The 21,421-nt window shown below is 30.8% G+C and overlaps 1 protein-coding gene across 1 annotated transcript in view; it reads left to right on the top strand.

Moving 5' to 3' along the window:
• LOC132945057 (neuropeptide Y receptor type 2-like) overlaps nt 1–20,771 on the top strand; it is a 75,218-nt gene extending 54,447 nt beyond the window's left edge. Inside the window, exon 4 of the mRNA XM_061014677.1 lies at nt 14,032–20,771. Within this exon, the coding sequence (XP_060870660.1) occupies nt 14,032–14,624 (593 nt within the window). The 3' untranslated portion in view covers nt 14,625–20,771. The remainder of the gene's footprint in view (nt 1–14,031) is intronic.
• The last annotated feature ends 650 nt before the right edge of the window (nt 20,772–21,421 follow it).

The raw sequence follows: 21,421 nt of genomic DNA, 5'->3' as shown, positions 1-21,421 counted from the left end.
AGAAATCAAGAAACCTGAATATTTATAACTTTCACAAGTTTATTTATTGTAAAATTTGTATTGGTATAGGTACAGAATTTCGGCGTGATGAAAATTATTACACAATAGCTGTGAATAAATAATCCTACTGGGATACTGGTATACACAATGGCCGTGCCTAAATAATGTTCAACCCAGTACAATAATTTATTTTATTTGTTCCATAGCGAAAATAAAGATTTTACATTTATTGCTTCATCTTGCTGATACAAAAATATATAATGAGGGTATGCTTAATATTTTCATGTGTGTGTGTGTGTGTGTGTGTGTATGAGATAGAAAGAGTGAGAGCCAGATAGTGTCAGGGGGAGGGGGATATACGTGTTTGTTGTTTTACATAATCCTCATCGTTTATAGGGGTCCACATTTAAATGTAGGGATTAGATTGAATACTCGGGTGTCATTTGTGGTTCCCGACGGCATTAGGGTCAGAAAGTCAGAAAAATATTCACTTTTTTTTATTCTAAATATACCATTTTAGGAAAAAAGGGTTCTCGACCTAAGCTTTTAGCATGCCATTTATATGCCGTAAAGCGAGTGTATGTGCGGTGGATTATAAGCATTTAAACGTTATAAGCGTATCGGAAAGAAATTGAATGGATAATATTCATATTCCTCGCGGTGGTCGACGGTAGAACGCGTACGACTTGTAAAAAAAAAACGGCGTCCCGTTTGCCGTATTATATTATGAAATGACCTCTGGCGATAAGAAAAACCGAACGTGCGATGGTCGAATGGGAGGGGGGGGGGAGATGTTATACTATGAAAACTGGATTGCGTTTATAATGCGAACGGAAATGTAATCGAGACGGGTTGACGTGCACATCGGCGTATCCCGTCTTAGACGATTTCTTGCGGCAGTCGTGCTTTTGAAATGTGTGGACGTGCACACGAAATGAACGGAGGTGAACTCGTCGATAGAGGGTCTATTATAAGCCAGTGAGACGACGGCGAGACGATAAAGGAGACTCGGCGACAAACTACACCGGATTATGCATGTATATCCTCGTATACCGGAGGCGACACTTTGGGTAATGCGATCGGTGCCCCCGTAAAAAGTGTACGTTTATTTATAGGCCCAAGCGTCTTTTGAGTAGATATTTGATTTGTTCTCGTCTAAGACTTATCTCTCTTTCTATATATGTATTATGTATACTCCGTTCCGGGCACAAGGGTAAACCTGCAGGGCTCTTTCAAACCTATGTGTAGCTGCCGTATAAGCTAAATAAGTATTATCAACGTTTTAGTTTATTTTCCTTGGCCTATCACCAACCTTCTCTCTCTCTCTCTCTCTCTCTCTCTCTCTGTCTCTTTCTCACTCGTTATCTATCTTTCCCTTTCCCCATTCACGAAACCTAACTGTAAATTATTTAAAATTGGTTTTCCCCGAACGACAGTTACGGGTCAACGCATTATTGTTATCCATATAGGTACGCCGCGCTGGTTGAATTAACGTCATCAAAATATCTATAACTTTATATTATTACCGATATTATGGCGCTCGAAGGTCGCGTCGGAATCCTGTAGGTGTATAATACTAGAGACACGTCGTGTTCACATTTATAATAGTTTGCAGTATGCAATATATTCTGGCACACGATATCCAACGAGAATCCAACCGTATAATCATGTGCGCATCGATAGCAATATCGATTCATATTGTTTTCCGTCTAGTTGACTTTGAGAACGAACAATGTGCGTCGATGCGTGCGCGCGTGTGTACCGGATTTAATAATAATATATGATATTGTCCGCGGACACCGACCGACAAAAGATAGGGCGGTTAGACCCGAATATTTGCGATACGTGTTGCCAAACACATACGATCGATCGGTTTAAATGACGAAATCCCCATCAGCCGGTGGATTTTCCCACCACGGGCCATCGCCGTTTTGATAAAAGCTCTGCGAAGTTATAATAATTACGAAACTCAAGCGATTTTAAAATCATGTAGGTACCTAATCATGACACGACACAATATATTAGGTTTATTAACAAATATAATATAATACACATTTTAATATATTATTGATTATATAAACCACTTGTGTTCAACGATTGACGTTTCAATTTTTTTACAAGACTCTCTTGGACAAAGTAATAATTTAAATAACAGCTATAAACAATTTTTTTATTTTATTGAAAATTCAGAATTCAGAAATCGTTATTATAGTAAATTAGTTCAAATAAAAAAGATTATGTCTAAAATGCAAATGTGTGATCAAATAAATGATCATAACAAACAATAGTAAACGAGGTATTAAATGTATGAGAGTAAAGTTTTGAAGAAACCAAATTTCTACGACTTCCGGTTGGCGTCAACAGTGGTGCACAGTCGAACTTTACACATGAATGCAGATGGAATTCGGCTTCCCTATACTCGCACACGAATAATATTTTGTTTTTATACTTGTAAAATAAATCATAAAATAAAATTTTTTTATTATTATGTATTGGAAATTCGGTTTATTCGAAACTATTTGAATTTATTTCGAATTAATACTCTATTCACTAAGGTACAAACGTATAAGTATAGGTAATATCTTGAATTAAATTTAATATTATACCATAATATATTTTTTTATAATAATTTTGTAGATATATTGATACGATAGTGTAAATATGCACAAGTGATAAGTATTATAAGAACACAAACTATTGTGAGGATAAAAATATAAACTTAATTTATAGTTTTTTAGATGTTTTAATGTACCTAACATCAAATGAAAGTTTAATTAGTTTTGTCGATTACTGCCCCATAAATACAATGTTTTTACTAAGTAGAATCTTTTTTTATTAATTTATTATTTATATTTTATCTTAGTCGTCCATTTCACTGGTGATTAGCTATTATCGCACATAAAATTTTACAATCATAATATTTTGTTTACAGGTTATTATTATTATTATTTTTAATACAGGATGTTAAAACTTAACACTTTATATTATTGACACTATTATTAGCAGTATTTCGGAATGATTTTCTATGGTATTATAACTTGACAACATTTGCATAGTTCTGTCTGTTGCAAGAAGCTTTTGGTTTGTAAAGTTGTATTTGTTTATATTTTACAACGAAGACAAACTGAAATCATGTGACATTTGATTTCTGGAAGTTTATTATTTATACATTTATTATATTTTCCTTTCTACAAAATAAAATCTTGTTAAAGTTAAGACATAAATCTTTATTAATACATTTAAATTCATAGAGTTTTTATATTATTTTAGTTGTGAGACATTTTATTACGATTTATTTTAAGATTTATTCTGATGAAATTGACAGTTTTTGAACAAGACTTATAACATTATGCTAATTAATTTCCCATTTTAGTGCGTACCGCTATTTAATTTCAAATATATTTAACACGTTTTATCAATATACTTTATAAGCAATTATTATTATATTTGAAAACAAAACAAATACCAAATTTCTGAACGATGTGCGTATCGTATTATTTATTATAAGTGACATATTATTTTTTTAATAAAAATAATGAATAATGGTGAAATAATATTTAATATGAAAAAAGGTGGGCAAGTGGATGTCACTCTGCTGTACTGTAGGTTACAAGTGGGTCACTGTATAATGGATGGTATTAAATTTGAATTCAATGATATATCATTGTATAAGAAAAACGATTCTGAGTGGAGACGATATGTCAGTCTAGGTATAACACATATTATACACTTATCTATGGTATTAAAAAAAAAATTGACCTATAATAAATTCCAAATTAATCATATCACAATATCCATTAGGTACATATAACGCGTTATACATCAACAACAAACCGTGATACTATCATCATAATATATCGATGAAAATATTACAAATTAGAAGTTTCAAGTGCCCACGAATAATATTATACAATCACAACAAAATAACTAAAATAGTTATTCTAGGTTTTTATGTAATTTCGTCCAAATTTGAACTTAAAATGACTATACAAATAAACTGTGCTTGTGTATTTTTTAGATTTTTTGGTAACCGAATTATCTATTTACATGGAATCTTGTTAAAATTTTCAATCCTTAGCTATAAAAACTGAACATTTTATAATTTATTAATTACAATGGTTGATAATTTTCGAGATTTTGATAAATTCTGTCCAAATTTGATCTTTAAATGCTTATAAAAAAAAACTGTGCCTATGTATTTTCAATATTTTTCAACTGCTATTGTAAAAATATATCAGGAGTCTTGTATTAAATTTTTACACTTTTTGGCCCAACAGATAAAACTTTATTGATATTTATAGAAAAAAAAACTAAAAAAATTGAAAACTGAAAATGCCCGTAAACAGCTCAAAAAGTGTCAAAATATTTTCAAAATTGTATGGTGTATAGGAAATGCTAATATAAACATTCAGTGAAATTTTCATGTATCTACAGTTATTCGTTTTTGAATTACAAGAAAATAAGGAAATCGGTACATGAGAAATCGAGTGAATATCTAATGTTGTAAAAATATGAATTTAAAACGCTCATAAAAATTTAATTTGACTTTCTTGTAGAAATTTTTTTTTTGATAAAGTTAGACAAACTTATGAGGAATCTTGTATTAGATTTTCAAATCTTAGATTTAAAAAGAAAAATTTTTTATGAATTTCTAACTCAAAATAATTTGCAAATTTTCGTGATTTTTCCGTATTTTTTCAAGATTTGAACTTTAAACGTGTATAAAAAAAAACTGTGACTAAGGATTTTTAATTTTTTTCATCTGCCTTTGAAACAATAACCTAGGAGCCTTCTATTAAATTTTCAAGCTTTTTTACCCAACAAATAAAATTTTATTGATATTTATAGAAAAAAAATTTAAAAAAACTGAAAACTGACAATGTCCGTAAACAGTTCAAAAAAAGTCAAATTATTTTCAAAATTGTATTGTGTATAGAAAATGCAAATATAAACAACCAGTGAAAATTTCATGCATCTACGGTCATTTGTTTTAGAGTTACACCAATAACCAAAATCGATTTTGTTAAAAATCGATTTTGCGTAAAAATTCCCGTTTTTCCTTAATTTTTCTTTTGTTTTTCACATCGCTTTTGAAAACTACTGGGAAATTAAAATTTTGACCTCCCCAATGCACCAACGATATTCACTTTCCCATCGAACAAGATACTGAAGTCGAAAATCGAAGCATTATTTCGACTACTTATCGTGTACACAGACACAAAAATAAAAAAATAAAAAAAAAATAAAAAAAAAATAAAAAAAAAATAAAAAAAAAAACACACATCATTGTAAAATCAATACATTCATCGTTTCACTCAGAATCTAAAATGAAAAATGTATTCTTGTTCGGTACGGTTTCGCTGCAGCGTCTTGCCCGGCGGACAGCGGACAGCACGGCTTCTGGTCTAGACAATGTTCCAGACCGGTAGTTGTCGCTAAACGCCACGTCCAAATACGCTGCAGGGAATCTTTACTTAAAAAAGATTTACGCTGAGCACGTCATTTTACAAAAAAAAAAAAATAAATAATATATTCTTCGATAATAACAGTAGTACGTTATCATCGTCTAATAAAAACTTTAGTAGGTTTTTTATTATTATAAAAACAATAGCAAACTTTCTATATGATATTCTCCGAAGTTGATCAAATACGTCGTAGTTCGTGTAGAACAATATATATTTTCACTCTGTAAGATAATATTGGTATCATAAATTATAACGATACAAATGTAGTTGTTTATTAGATTACAGAGCATAATCCCAAGTACCCTAACGATTACTTCTCTCGAGTAGGTTTGTATTTTTAATTACCTTATTAAGTTAATTTGAGATTATTAGTTAAGATGCGCTTTCAAGACCAGGATGCCTTTTTTAAAATCTGTGAATAATGAAATTTTTCACAAGGAAAAATGTAATTTACAAGTAATATAGTTGCATGGTTAAATATTAAAAAACTATTACCTGCATGTATTGCATACATATTTTTAAAACAAATCATTTATATATTATATATCACACTTTTTATTGTATATACATCTTGGCCAAACTGATTTATATTTTATAGATTAGTGACTATAATATGAACCCGATTTCAAAAAGAAAAGTATACTTTAGTCACAGACTATTATAGTATATTTATTTTATAATGCCAAATTCTTCCTCATAAAGTAAAAAACAAATGGGAAAAAAATGTTAGCTCGACATCGCAGGTACAATAAGACTCGAGTTTAAAAATATCTTCCCGTTGTTAACTCTAAAGTATTTTAAACTTTCCAGATATGGTATCGGTACTTTCATATGCATTATGTAAAGTTATTTCTATAGTGCATTCATCGATTTGATACTTCATTGTGCGTAAACGACTTCAAGGATATACGACATGAACGATGGATCAGACAGATATTATGTTAATCATCATTTAATTCAAATTGCCAAAGACTCGAGGCGCGCTAAAATAAAAACAAGAATGGGAAATTCAAATGAGTTCATTATAAAGTACACACGTATAATATATATATACAGTTACAGTGAAATTATATAATGAATTATAGATACATATTTTTTATGATGCTTTTATTTAAATACCTACATAAAACCACTAATAACGAGTTAGTTGTATTATTGTTGAGAAAATTGTTTTTGAATTTGTAATAAATTAACATTAATTCGCATTAAAATTAAATTGTTATGGCAAGTACAAGACAAAATATAACGATCGTTGAGTCAGGATCATATTTGACGAGTGAAAACTTTCTCTAATATCACCTCATTAAATACAATTTATTAAAGATTAGGACAATTATTTGTAATTGTTCACTTTATTCTTCTTCTTAAAAATACGAAATGAGTTGATGACATCCATCAAATATTTCACAAATCGCTTTCTGATACAATCTAATTATTGTATTCGAACTCAACAAACCCTAGAGTTTGCTAATGAAAAATAACTATACATCCACGGGGATAATATATCATAGGTAGTTATGAGACTAAAGACATTTTGTGAACGTACTGAATTGTATAGTATATACATTATTACTGTCTAATGGCCTAGACAGTTGAAACGTTGGAGAATGCAATAGAAAATAGAAATAATCGTAAATTTGATTAATTGATTTACATTACAACTACTGTAGCAGTGAATGATAATAATAATAATAATAATTTAAAGTTAATACCTTGTTTTCACAGCATGCTAACGCCGATACATTTCGTCGAGAAGTCGATTTAGTGGTGATTAGTGATTACCATGACATGCGATCCGAGAATATTTTAGATGATACCGAATTCGTGTTCGCTGCAATAGAAACGACTGCTAGTAATATAGTGTCCCTACATACCAAACAATAATTACACAAAATCTTGGGGGGGATCTAAAATTAAATCAACCAGTACAACGATATATAAGTATTATTTTTTAAAACTAATAGGATTGTGAAAATGTATATTTTATTATTACACTAGAGACTAGGGAAATTCTTTAAATTGATAGCTTGTTATAAACGTTGTGGTTAAATGTTTTGGTCAAAAAATAATAAGAACAAAAAAGAGAAATAAGTGAATATCAATATAAGAAGTTTTGACCAAGTTTTTCCAGTATCTGATAAAAACACCGTACAATTTCCACATAATATCTACAAGACTTGGAAAATTAACACAATACACGAATACAATATAGAGTTGTTGTTCCGCTCCATACCGTTCTTTTTTTCTGTCAATGATAATCTTTGTCAAGTTCATCATTCAATGTGAATTTTGATTCCATTTAAATTATTGTTGTGTTGATTGCACACATTTTGTATTCATATTAATGATATGTTAATGAGTAATATGTCACTTTTTCTTAATTTTTCAAGTGATTAAAAAATATACGAAACAGTCTTTTTAAGAATTTTAATTGTATTTTATTTTACTCATTTTGTTGAATGACTGTTTTTTGTGGCCATTTATTATATCACACGATATAAAAAAAGGTCATTCAATATGTTTTTCTCAAAACACTTAAGGCCCAAAAAGTGAACCACGAGTTCATAGAAGTTGTTAACTGCATCGGGCAAGTCGTTAATAATTCAATTTTTTTAATATTAATTAAAAAGAAACTTGAAATTTACAGTAAACGAATGTTGGATACTTATTCGTTATCACAATAAATTAATTAGGTAAGACTTAGGTATAAGAGCAAAATATTTACAGAATCCTTGAGGAACTCTTGACCTAACTTATTATTAGTAAAATGTCAACTATAGTTTTATAATTGTTCATATTAATAATCAAAAATTATATAAATCTCAATGTTAAAAGAAAATGTCTAAAAAAAAAAAGTTTTAATAATTAATTATTGTATTCGTTCTATTTTTGTAAGGATACGTGAACAACTTTATACATGCATCATTTAACTTTTTAAATTAAAACTTACCTGGCAAGTTGGGTGTACATTTATATCAACATAATATCGGTTACGACGCATATTATTTATTGAATTGATGACTTAATTCTTACTAAGAAATTGAAAGCTATGGTAAATAATACGCTATTGGTAGGTAAGTGATTCAAAAAAACACTTTGAATAAGGGTTTTTTCAATAAACTAAAGTAGTTAGAACGAGGCTCAAGTATGATAATACGATATAAAATATTGTATGAATAGGTTACTGTAAATATTAATAGATACCTGTAAAAGGTTTTAAACTATTTTAAAATAAACAACAATGATATTATCGTCATCAAGTTTATACATTAATATATATTCCATTTCGAGATTTTAGTCTTAGGATTGCAATAATTACTATATACAGTGAGTATATTTTTAATTTGTAAATTCTTAACACGTTAAACTATACCTGAAAATATTAACCTAGTTTGTCAGTATTGACGATTTATGTATTCAAAAGAAACAATATGTTGAATTGAAAACGTACCAGGTGTATAATAATATTTATTTTTTAAACTGAAGTCACGTTGCCTCGTGTACTAATTGTCTTGTTTACTCAGTTGCTACAAAAAATATCAAATATTTAGATGAGTTGATATTTTGAGGATAAAATTAAAATTTAATCAATACCATGTAATATCGTGGCAGTGCATGGAACTCGGCGGTTAGAATCTTTACAAAACCATTTTATTGTTAAACCTACAGGAAATCGGATTTTTTTTATAAAATGCGGGTAGTTAAACTTACCACACGTATACATAATATATTTGTTTAACAAAAAAACATTTTTTTTTTTTTTTTACTTAAAAAATAAATCCGACTCAACTAATATGGTCTTCATTGTGTGTATATTTTCTATATTTACTTTACCAACGACAACATCAACAACAAAAGACGAATAAAATCGAAAAGGGCAAAGACATTGGATAAAACATGTTTTGTATTTTATATTTCGCAGTCTGCAGACTACATATTATTATTATTATTACTATTATTATTGTATGGAAACTTGATTAAAGGGCGTAGTCGATAAATTGTATACGGAAACACCTAATTCGGAAAATGGAACTGTTATGTTTTCTGCAAATGTTTTACACTATACATTTATAATACGTTTTGTTACATGAATTATTTGATAACTATTGATGCATAATAAAGTAAATGTACACGTTTCGTTGGTAAGATTATAATATATTATGTTTGTAAAGATCAAATTAGGTAAGTTTACGAAAAATATTTAAAAATCAAAATCATCTTTATTTAATTACCTATGTTCCTGTATATTTTTTGCTTAAATCAGTATTGTCAATAATACCAAATAAATCACGAGTTTTAAACATTTCATTGCGTTATTTGTCATTATCGCTTGTCCGAATAAATGTAATACAATTTAAATGTTAATTTTAATTTACTATACTGAAGGAGAAAATATAATTTTGCGAAATAAAATTAAAATGACAATCTGTGATATTGTGATGTTATTTTTCAGTTGGCATCTATTTTTTTATTTTCATATTTTATCACAATCTGTGTATGTTATGACCAATGAGATTTGACTTTGAGAATATCTATTTAAATAGTGTTTTGTTTAGACATTATTAAACAGCGATTTATACTTGAGCTTAATATGAGATTATGTATTAGGAATAATAATATTGAAATTCCGATTAGGTTACAGCAAGAAACCATATATCGGGGACCGTGCGTTAGGTACGTTTACTTTGAAGCAAGATAATGGTATGTTGCCAGTCTGTGATATTAAACTTGAAAGCAATAATAAATCATAACATTCGTTAAAAGATACAGAGCTCTTCAAAGTACCAACTAATAATGGTTAGACTTTCGTCTGTAGTCTGTAAATGTATGCCACATAAAACTTTTTGTTTACTCTTTCCGTCGAAAACAGTGGATCACAGCGCACTATAAATCATCATTGAGGAAACCAATACGTACGCGTGCTTCAATTTTCTCGGAGCTTAAAATGCAAAATTCAAAATTAGTTTTTCATTGTACAAAAAAACGATCTAAAACAAAAACTACGAAACTCGTTGACCATACAACTAGTCGAAACGTTTCATAATTGAAATTGAATGGCCCAATTTTTTTTTTTTTTTTATATAAGTGTTACATTCTAGTACAATGGCCAATGGCAAGCGTAAAATATATTTTTTGATAAACATATTATGCTATGTTAATTCGTCGATACATTACTAATGACTTATGGCGAGGGGTCATTTTATAGTTTTGTGCGACACAGTAACGGTAACACGTCATCTTGTTGAGTCTGGGAGCCTAAAATATTATAATATATTTCTGACCGATTACACGTTACAGTTTCCGTGACAACCAAACAATAACAAAGATTAAATTAATATTGTATAAGTCCTGGGTTGCCCCTATAGCAACCTCATCATATTTTTTTTAGTTTTTGAGCGTAGCGATGAACGTATTAAATTTACAAAACATATAATATAATATATGTACCAATGTATCCACACAACTCCTTGATTTCGTTGTTTTCTGGGAACTTGATCATGCATGGTATCTCCGGTGATGAGACCACTGGCAAAATCAACATCCTCCGTGTACTGACCTTCGACCATCCCTTGGTCTGTCTTTTGTCCAATATTAAAAATAGCATCGATAAATATATTATGCTTCAATTGTTGGAAAATTCTTGCCCCTAATTTTTCTACTTGGTATTCTCCTTATTTGATGTCTCCCATCTCTTCTCTCTCTTGATTTTATAAATAGAAATATTCCTGCAAAACATTACCATGTTCTCTCTCCTTCGTTTTGGACATACCCTTCTACTCGCCCTAAAATATTGCTCCCCTCCCACTCGACAAAAATTGTCCATTCATCACGTTATTATTAACCGCCCATTTGCTTTCTACTAATGCAAAAGTTTTTACGCATTAATTATTCTTCTTAATATCCCAGGTGAAAAAATAAAACAACTATTTTATGAAACAATTTCCACACAAATCGATGGTTGGTACACAGATATATCAGCATATTGCGGTCTAATTGATTTAATAAGAAATTCCGTTGTAATCGTAATGTATACTTTAATATAATAACATGGGACACTTTTTCGTTACGTAATAATATAGATTTTATGACTTGAAAATATTGATCGAAATCCTCGAAACGCAAATTAATTACCTATATCGTTGTAAGGATTTTTCATACTACCGCATGAATTAGAAGGCCCTAAACGTTTGTTTGGTAAACAACATTGTGTATTTTCGTACGAGGTAATGCATGCTGCTATAAACTATGTTCGTGCGGTAAACATTAAATATTAATTTTTCACGGAAACCCATTTTGGGTAAAACGGTCAGGCACAAATTGCATGCGCGTATTTCATGTAAACGACAATATATTGTAAACCGTGTAAAGTTTTTGCATTCATAAAAGAAGTCCCTGGGGTGACCGAAATGCGGTCGTATCGTAAGGTCTGTGCGTCTGTTGTATACAGCCACATTATACGATATTTTCCGAACATCGATTCAGCGGTATTAGATTGGACAGTATTGTTTATCTAATCGACGAAATTTGCTCCGTAAACTCGAAAACGGACGTTCGCTTCGATCGGACTAGGTCGAAGTACCAATCGTCTTCTGTTTGACACCATCAAATAAAATACAGCGAAACCTCGCCAAACTGACACCTCCTAATAGCGGACATATCCAAAAAACAGACACAAATTCAGCGACCAAGAGTGTCCGGTATTTAGAAGGTTGAGATTGCAGACAGTTTGGTGTAGTTGGTTCACGAGAAAACGTGCGCTATTTAGAGATATCCGCAATTGGGAGGTGTCCGTTAGGATAGGTCTCACTCTATTTCATTCGAAGGTGCCTTGAAATTGTATTGTTTTGCAAAAATTCCTGTTTTCACACGTTTATTTGTGATACCAAAAGCAAGGCAAACAACAGACATGTTCGATACACACGATACTTTATGCCTCGAAAAATTCGGATTGAAAACAAAACAAAAAAATCAAATGCTTAGTAAAAAAAGCTGCACGTCGGTGTCGGATATGTATTATCTCATAGTGAAACGAACACGCGCGATCGGTATAGTACGAAACCCTTAGGTGGATTGGTATATCATTATTATAATACGCTTGTAAATTGTAACGCTTAAAATATAAGCTCGCATGTTTTTACGTCAAAAACGAAATCTCTCGTAAGTTATTTATGATGCGCCGTTATTCGCGGTCGTAAATATTAAAGTTTCAAAACTCCAATAAGTGCGACGATTTACGAGTGTGAAACTTTAATGGAGCAAAACGAAAACACTAATAACAATAACAATAATAAATAAAAACAAAAAAACAATTCCCTCGCATAATACACCTATTATAATAATACCGTGATCGCATCATAATCGGACGTGACCATACATTATACGTATGGTGGTACCTCGCTGTCAAATTTTAAAACAGGGTTGGTGAACAAATTTAGGGATGGGGAGGGGGTAATCGTCGCCGGTTACGTGACGGGCCAACCGTCCGAAAACAAAAAAAACTTTAAAATTAATCCAGCGGGATAATTACTCGGTCGATGGACTTTGGTTGATCGCTTTATTTTCATGATTTATTTTTTTGTCACGTCGTCGTATCTACATAACAATATTATATAAAATTATAACTACGGTGGTGCGCGGGTCCCGATGGTCCGAATTACGGTATTATAACACTCCTGATAATTTGACACCCAATTTATTAAAGCGTTAGAATATAAATTATAATATACTATAATAATAAGGTCGAGAACTTCAACAAACAGCGATAAGGGTCATATATTTTTTTTAACCAGGTATACATTTCGGGTGGACGATGATAGGTCGCTGGTAACAGCTTCGAACAACTTCTGGGTTCGATCTCTCTTAACCGAATCGACACCTCCTTCAAAAATAATTGTGATACGTAATTTTTCATATAGTTACCGAAATGTAAACGGTTGTCGTATTATTATTTCTTATCTCGGATTAGCTGTACAAAATGAAAAATCCATTTCGGTCGGTACAGAAATGAGACATGGTTTTTCGTTTCCTGAAATAAAGTGGTGATTTTTATACTCATTTCCTTTAACCGCACAACGTCCGTACGACCGTACCCTATGTATGAGCAAAACTCTAAAGCTTATACTTACTTAGACTTGCGTGACTCGACGACCACACCTCTAACGGAACAGAATCATATCCCTTCCCGAAAAAAAAACAGATCGACATTTTTCTCGAAAATAATTCAAATGACAGTGGATATTTTCATTTTTTATTAAAAAGTTTTCTGTTCGGTTAGCGTATTATACGCTGTAAATTTCAATTGATGTGCGAGTAATTTTAGAGTCACCTGAAACAATAAACAAAAATTGAACTTAAAATGGCGGCAAAATTAATTATTGCTGGCAATTGTGGAATCATGTCATCATCTCTCTTAAAACCCCCATGTAAAAAAAAAATTATCGCGGTTCGTAATCGGATTATATTTTGGGATCGTGCTTCCGGTCGGCTTCATTGATATATTATTTCACTATTGTTTGAAAACGCTTGTATACCTGCATCACTGATTGTTTTGTGTGCGTGTTCACAGTGCGGAGAGAGCTGAGCCGGAACAAGCGGACCATGTGGATACTGTCATCGATCGCGGTGGTGTTTGCGATCAGCTGGCTACCACTGACAGTGTTCACGCTGCTCGTCGAGTTCCAGCCGCACCTGATCGACTCCACGGACGCACTGTACAAGGCGTTCGCGGTCGTCCACATGATGGCCATGTCAACCACGTGCACCAATCCGCTGCTGTACGGCTGGCTCAACACCAACTTCCGGCGGGACATATCCGGTATATGTCGACAGATGTGGTACTGCTGCGGTGACCAGAAACCACCACCCAGGCGGAGGCGGTACCCGTCCGTGGCCACCGACTACCGCGGCCCGAACGACCGGCGCCTGGGGCTCGGGTCCGAAGCGGCTGGCGGATGTGGCGGCGGGGGTGGCGGCGGCGGCGGATTCGGCGGGGGTGGCGGTAGCCGACGGCACCATATGCACCACGACCCCGAGACCACCGGCATGTCGATGGTGGTCAAGAGCGACCGGAGGTTCAGCACCAGCTACCTGACCACGCTGACCACGGTCACATCCCGGTCGCAACCAGGTTCCAGCATGGGCCGCGTCGAGAACGTCTAGAGACAGTATGGTTTAATCATCGATGATTTAATATAATATATTATACATTAATAATAATAATAATAATAATACGATAACGGTAATGATGACGTCTTGCAGTTCACTTCGGCGGGGCGTGTATACTATAATATTGTTATTAGGGGGAAAAAACATTAGGGTGCATTATGATGTTATTACAACAAACAAAAATATTACGTTAGAATAACGACAAATAATAAGGCTACTTACGCGTTGATAGCACTGACGGTAACCTGCAGCTGTAAAACGCGTCACCGGGTTATCTGCCGGTTAGCCAAGCATAATAAATGTAGGTATACATAAATTTGCCCTAGTGCCGACGAAATGGTGCTAACGGGTGTTTTATTTTTCTACTATTATCATAATAAAAATAATATGTAATGATTAATCCTAAAATTCGTCAGGAAACAAAAACTGTTGAGTACAGGCCTGGGCCCACGACATATTTTTTGCGACCATGTGCAAGTCACATTTTAAAGCAGTTAACGGAATTGGTTTGACACAGACATTAAATCTATACATACAGAGTGATTCACCAAGTATTCTCACTTCTTGTTTACTTGAATAATGCGTTTATTTAAATTCTGAATTTTTTTTTTTTGAATCTATAATATTACAGACTATATAGACCATAATTTACCATATTTTCAATTAATTTGATTTATTTTGTACCTACTATATTTTAAGAAGTACCCTGTGGCGATACAAACTTTTGTTTTTTAAATGACAACCACGAGATTTTATTGTGAATTATTTAGCAGATGATTTTTTCGCAAATTGAAATTCTAACACGGAGTTTTCAAGTTATTAAACATTCTGCACAAAGAATAATAATTCAAGATAAAGGCTTTAATGGTATAAACATTTTAATAATTAATACTTATAAATTAACGTTTTATAATTTGTAAAATTTGTCTGAGTAGGTATTATATTAAGTACGAAATTAAATATTACATCTATTTATACCTATTATGTAAAATCATTTTAAAGGATTATTATCCTTGCGTATACATTTTAATAACTAGGAAACAATTTTTAAAAAAAATATCTATTTATAATATTTATTGTAAAAAGAAAAGTTTTCAAAAACAGAAATTTGTATCGCCACAGGACACTTCTGATATAGTCCAAAATATTCAAGTATTTAAATCTACGGTCTTTAACTATCCTTGAAAATTAAGAATTTGAATAAAATATGCTTTGTTAGAGGAAAAAAGAATGGTGAGTAATTTGGTCAATCACCCTGCATAAGTGCAGTCCTAGAGACACCACGAGGATAGAAATTCTCGAAATTCGACAGTTTTGAAAACTCTCAGAGTAACATTTTTTTTTCACGTTGTTGAGTTATTGAACTACTTCTAAATAATTTATTTTACACACTTGTTGTATATATTATATTAAACTGTAGTTGTTATTATGTGTAAAAGAAAAACGAAATTTTTTAATAACCTTACAACGTAAAAATAACATTGTTAAAATTAATATTTTAAAAACCAATTTTCACGGTTCAAAAAAAAAAAAAATGTACTTATTTTTCATTCAGTACACAGTTTAGAGTAAATGTATTAAAATAATTTGAGTGAGAGTACTTTAAATTAATAAGTATTCATCGTGTTTAAATTATTAATAACATTTTAAATTTCAACTAAGAATTCAAAAGGTTTTTTCAAAATAATATTATTATATCAGTTTCGATAACTATATTATCTTCTGAAGTTGAAGTTATTTAAATATAATATCATTAACTTATAGAAAAACATAACATAATATATTTCTTGGCATAAATAATTATGGCTAATTATTACTAGTACCTACCTACAACAACAAAATTGCTTTAACTTTTTATTTTTAAGAAGCGGTTTGATATTTTTTTGGATATGTTAATTTTTTGACAAAATGTATAGTTTTTACCAATCAATCATTTTTTTTTTAATGCGGTATCATTGAAATGCAAAAGTCATTTAAGAAGTCACGTAATTGTTATGGAAATTAAAAATATATACTCTAACGCAATTCATCAGTTTTAAATTTTAATTATGTATAATAATAATAATAATTATCTAAAAAAAAAACAAACAAATCAAACAATTCATACATAATTATTCTACTTCAGAATTTAAATTTTGAAATAATATTCCCAAAATGTTAATAAAAAGCAAGAAAAGAGGTGTTTTTAATATCAGAGCACAATTCATAAATATGACGTGGGCTCGGAAAAGTTTTTTTATTAAAATAAACTAAGAACTGAGTTGAAGACGCTAATTTATGTTTAACGAATGTTTAATGAAATTATCAATATTAATTGGATATGGTAAAGCTACTACATAGTGAAACAAGTTAGTATCATCAAGTAGTGTATACTTTTACCATATTATAGACATTTCGTATACCTACTGTTAGTTTTGTGTGAATCAACATAATACTGTAAAATAAACCTCTAAAGTAAATTACGTTATTCCATTAAATGTTAATAAAAAAATCATGTGTGTGTACTAAATTATTAAAATCAATTTTAAACATAATTTATACATAATAATATAATATTGGTGTTATTTTTAATTTACTTATTTTTTACTAATTATCATTATATCGTTGTAAACATTGCATTCATTAATTCGAAAATAATCAAACAAAATACTTGAGTTAGGTTATTTGCATTAAACGCGTATCCGACATTCCGACATGAATACGTTTAAAATATTGCGCGTACCTTCCGAAGTCTCACTGCAGACTGAGTCCTATGTAACTTTTGACTGATAATAATAGCTAGTTTGTGCGCCGCGTCTTGACGGGTTTTGCTTTAAAAACCTTCCAGACGCATGTCTTGACATACAATTTTCTAATTTATAATGTATGAAAAACGATACGGTTTTAGTTTGGCTAGACAGCACGTCGACGCGTAGTAGATTAATGATTATTAACATAGTATTATAATCAATGAAACTGCAATGTAAAATTATGTAAGTACTTTAAGCCACGTGTGTATTATAATATATGTATTACTATTAATTTATTTTTTAACGTTTTATTACATGACGAAAATTATTGTTGTTTATACGAACGGCGTATAACTGAATAACAAGATTTAATAATAGTATAATATTGTACAGCTCTATTTGGATTAGAGCACAATAACATATATTGGATTTAAGGGGCAAATGGACAATCTTGGGACCACACTACAATCATGTTTATATTTTAACGTATTTTGATTTGTATAAAATTAATTTACTCGACTTATCTTCGACATTGTTAGTATCCATCCCGATCCCCCCCGTAAAATAAATGTTCGCACGCACAAAATATGACGTGTGAACCGAATTGTCGAGCCGTCGACTGAAATATCTCACTCAAAAACAACGCGTGTACTCCTTAAACCGGACAGACCGGACATGCATCGATCATATTATAATATAGGTACCTATGCTCTATCAACCGATAAAGTCTGTTGGCTTTCGCAAGTTTCCCCTCCCGTGTTAGGTATAATACCGACTATATGAGCGCATAGTACTAGTACTTAGACACCACAAAGCGTAACACGCGGAGTGACCTTTATTATCACGTCACAGTGTTATGATGGGCGAGCTTGACTCGAATAGAGTATGTAATATAACGGCATTATAATATAATATAATATAATGTATAATTGTGTGTGTGCAATTCATGAATCGACGTTAACAACAGCTGATAGGTATGTGTTTATAGCGAAATAAGTGACGGTTGACGGACATGTGTAAATCGGACCCATCGTTGTTATAATATTAGGTAAGTGTTCATTTTTAAGAAAATATATAGATTTTTTTACCAAAATCATATAACCGATGTCTTAAGAACCGTTCAAACTTTATAGTAACCTGGAAATATTTATTTTGAAAACAATCTCTTGCCAAAACACTGCCATAGGTACAAATACAACTATTGTACGATTATGATGTAGGTATATGGTGTACGGTAAACGCGTAATTCCATCTTAATTTCACTTACTACTGTCAAATGCACAATAATTAAGATATCTCTCAGACTAAAAATAAACTGTATGAAATAGTTTTGATAAAATCTAGTTTTGTCTTCTCGAATTATCACACTACAAACATAAATGGTTTCGTTTTCTTTTAAGGTTTTTCTAATTTAACTTACGCGAATCCATTTGAAACTTTCCTCTTTAAAAAAAATGTCGCGCGTTTGTGGCTTTAAATATTTTGTCAAATTTTCCGACAGATATACGACATTCATCGTAGTTTTTTGCTGTTCTACAGGCGGCTGGAAATTAAATTTATTCAAATTTCTAATATTTAGTCAAAATTTGCTACCTGCTACAACTACACATTATTCATATGTGTGGCTGCATATATTTGAAAAGTTTTGAATATTTTAGTACACTTCTGATGGGGTAAATTGATGGGGTAAAATATAAAACAAAAGAGTCGTGAGTCGTGGGATAATTTTTCATTAAACAACGCCGACGCGATATTTTGTGTTAGTAGATTTATCACCAAAATTAATCTCGTAAGCGGCATATTATACAATTGTTCGTAAAACCAACGAACAATATAATATATAATATACATATATATTATATTATTATCCAACCCCCGCGTTGTAATTATTGAAAATTAATTTAAAAAGGACACACCTTTGTCAATGATAACACGTGAACTTGATGTTAATTTACCGTGTTGGTTAGCGGCGACCAGTGTTATCCGCAGGCCATTGTGTTCAGACTAATTTAAATGCACATACAACTCATAACAGGTAGGTTACTAGGTACCTACATCATCAAACAATGTTGGGCTATACTCCGAGTATGGATTTTTTATTTTCCATCAAATTATTCAACCCCCAGAGCTGAATAATATTTAGAATTTATCGGGTACAGTTATTATTCTTTTTCGACAAATTCACGAACATCGGCATTTGGTTAAACATTTTTTTTGGTGAAAAATAAAATCTTATAGCAACACCGATACATGTCCGTATTCAGGTACTCCTTATTCGACGTTGATGGAATCGATAAGACCGTAAGAGAAGGACAATTCTCAACACAGTTCTCTCTCATCAATTTTCACGGATATCAATTAAAATAATAGGTATAGCTGAGAAACAGTATATTTCCTGTTGAATAACATACACACTATAGGTACTAGACACTACACACTAGTATCATACCTAAGTACCTAACCTCACATATTAATCCAAATAAGCTCTATTTCACCTACGTTTTTTGCCTTAGGAATGTTTATGACAATTTACTGTAAGGGAAAAACCGTGTTAATTTGATATTTGTACATAGACATCTATTAGAAAGTAAAAGTCACGTCAAACATGTCGATTATTTAGATTGTAAATAATATTAAAATAAAAATAGTGACGTGTGTATATTTTATATTGTATTAATATAAGTATTATTGTTATTATTCAAAGAGGGGTTATACTTTTTTTCCACATAACTTATTTTAGATCGCTCTACCTCCGTTGTAATGTTCAATGTCCACATTACGAAAACATATTTTAAAATAATGTAAAATATTAATAATAATTAAGTATTAACAAACATTTCGAGAATCATTTCGTCTCGGGGATTTATATAAACGCAATATAAAAATGTAATTCTGTGTCTAATATATTGCAATAAATAAAAAATCATAAAAATGTATAAAGTATATATGTATTATTATTATTATCCATTTATAGTCACGAGTTTTAACTAATTAGTAATATTAGTGACAGGAGAACAGTTAGTTGATTTTTTGTTTGTTTAAGAATAACACCCATTATAATAACGTATGACTGTATAATATAGAATAAATTATTTTTAAAATAAGATTAGAATAACGATGACGGCAATCGATGAACAAAATGATTTGTACTTTTTGTAGTTTCTGACTTATTATCGTATGAGCATATTATACTTTACTATATTATATTGTAATATTAAATAAAAATAAACTTTAGTTATTTATTATTGCTATTATTATAATTAATTTATTGTATTAATGTGTTTATGAACAATATATATAATAACCTATTTTGTATTAAAGTACTTTACTATCAATATTTTAAAGAAAAGATGGTTTCGAAATAAAATGTTATACATAATACGATTGTAATAATAAACGACCAAAAGTATAATTGTGATTTTATTTGTCCTATATAACTGTGTTAGTTCATCGAAAGGAAATATGATATAATATTAATTTATAATACTTATATTAGTTATATTCATCGTTCTAGTATACATTTACCGTAAGCACTCCATTTAGACTTAGAACGTCGTAGTCAAAAAATAATCATTAATTTTTTTTTTTTAGTTAAGACGTTCTTTGAATGGCTTTAATTTTAGCGCTTCTACAATTTGAAGACATTACGGCTTATATAGAAGTATAAACCATATAATATGTTTCAGGTAAGGTCCACTCAATCCTGCAAACACGCTTGGTTAGGTAAATTACAACGAAAACTTATTTTAGAAGCTATAACTTCTAAAACGATGCAACTGCCTTGTATTAAAACTCCAAGTTTAGAAGTTAAGAAAGTTTAGAAATACAAGTTTAGAAATACACAATTTATAAAATTAAAAATGATTAATGTTGTCTTAAAAGTTTACGAAAATATCAAACTCCGTGAGTATTAAAAATTTACAATAATATAAATTGTATCCTAAAAAAAATAGCTCTTGTAAAACCTGTAAATTGTGACTATTCAATCTTTGAGATTGAAAATTAAAATGTTATTTAAAAAAAAAAAACGACAAGTTATGCTTTTTGGCTTTCTAAAAATAA

Source organism: Metopolophium dirhodum, chromosome 5 (assembly GCF_019925205.1).
Source record: "Metopolophium dirhodum isolate CAU chromosome 5, ASM1992520v1, whole genome shotgun sequence".
In the NCBI taxonomy this organism is placed as follows: Eukaryota; Metazoa; Arthropoda; class Insecta; order Hemiptera; family Aphididae; genus Metopolophium; species Metopolophium dirhodum.
The sequence above is the reverse complement of the archived record's forward strand: the minus strand, read 5'-3'. Positions and strand labels throughout refer to the sequence as shown.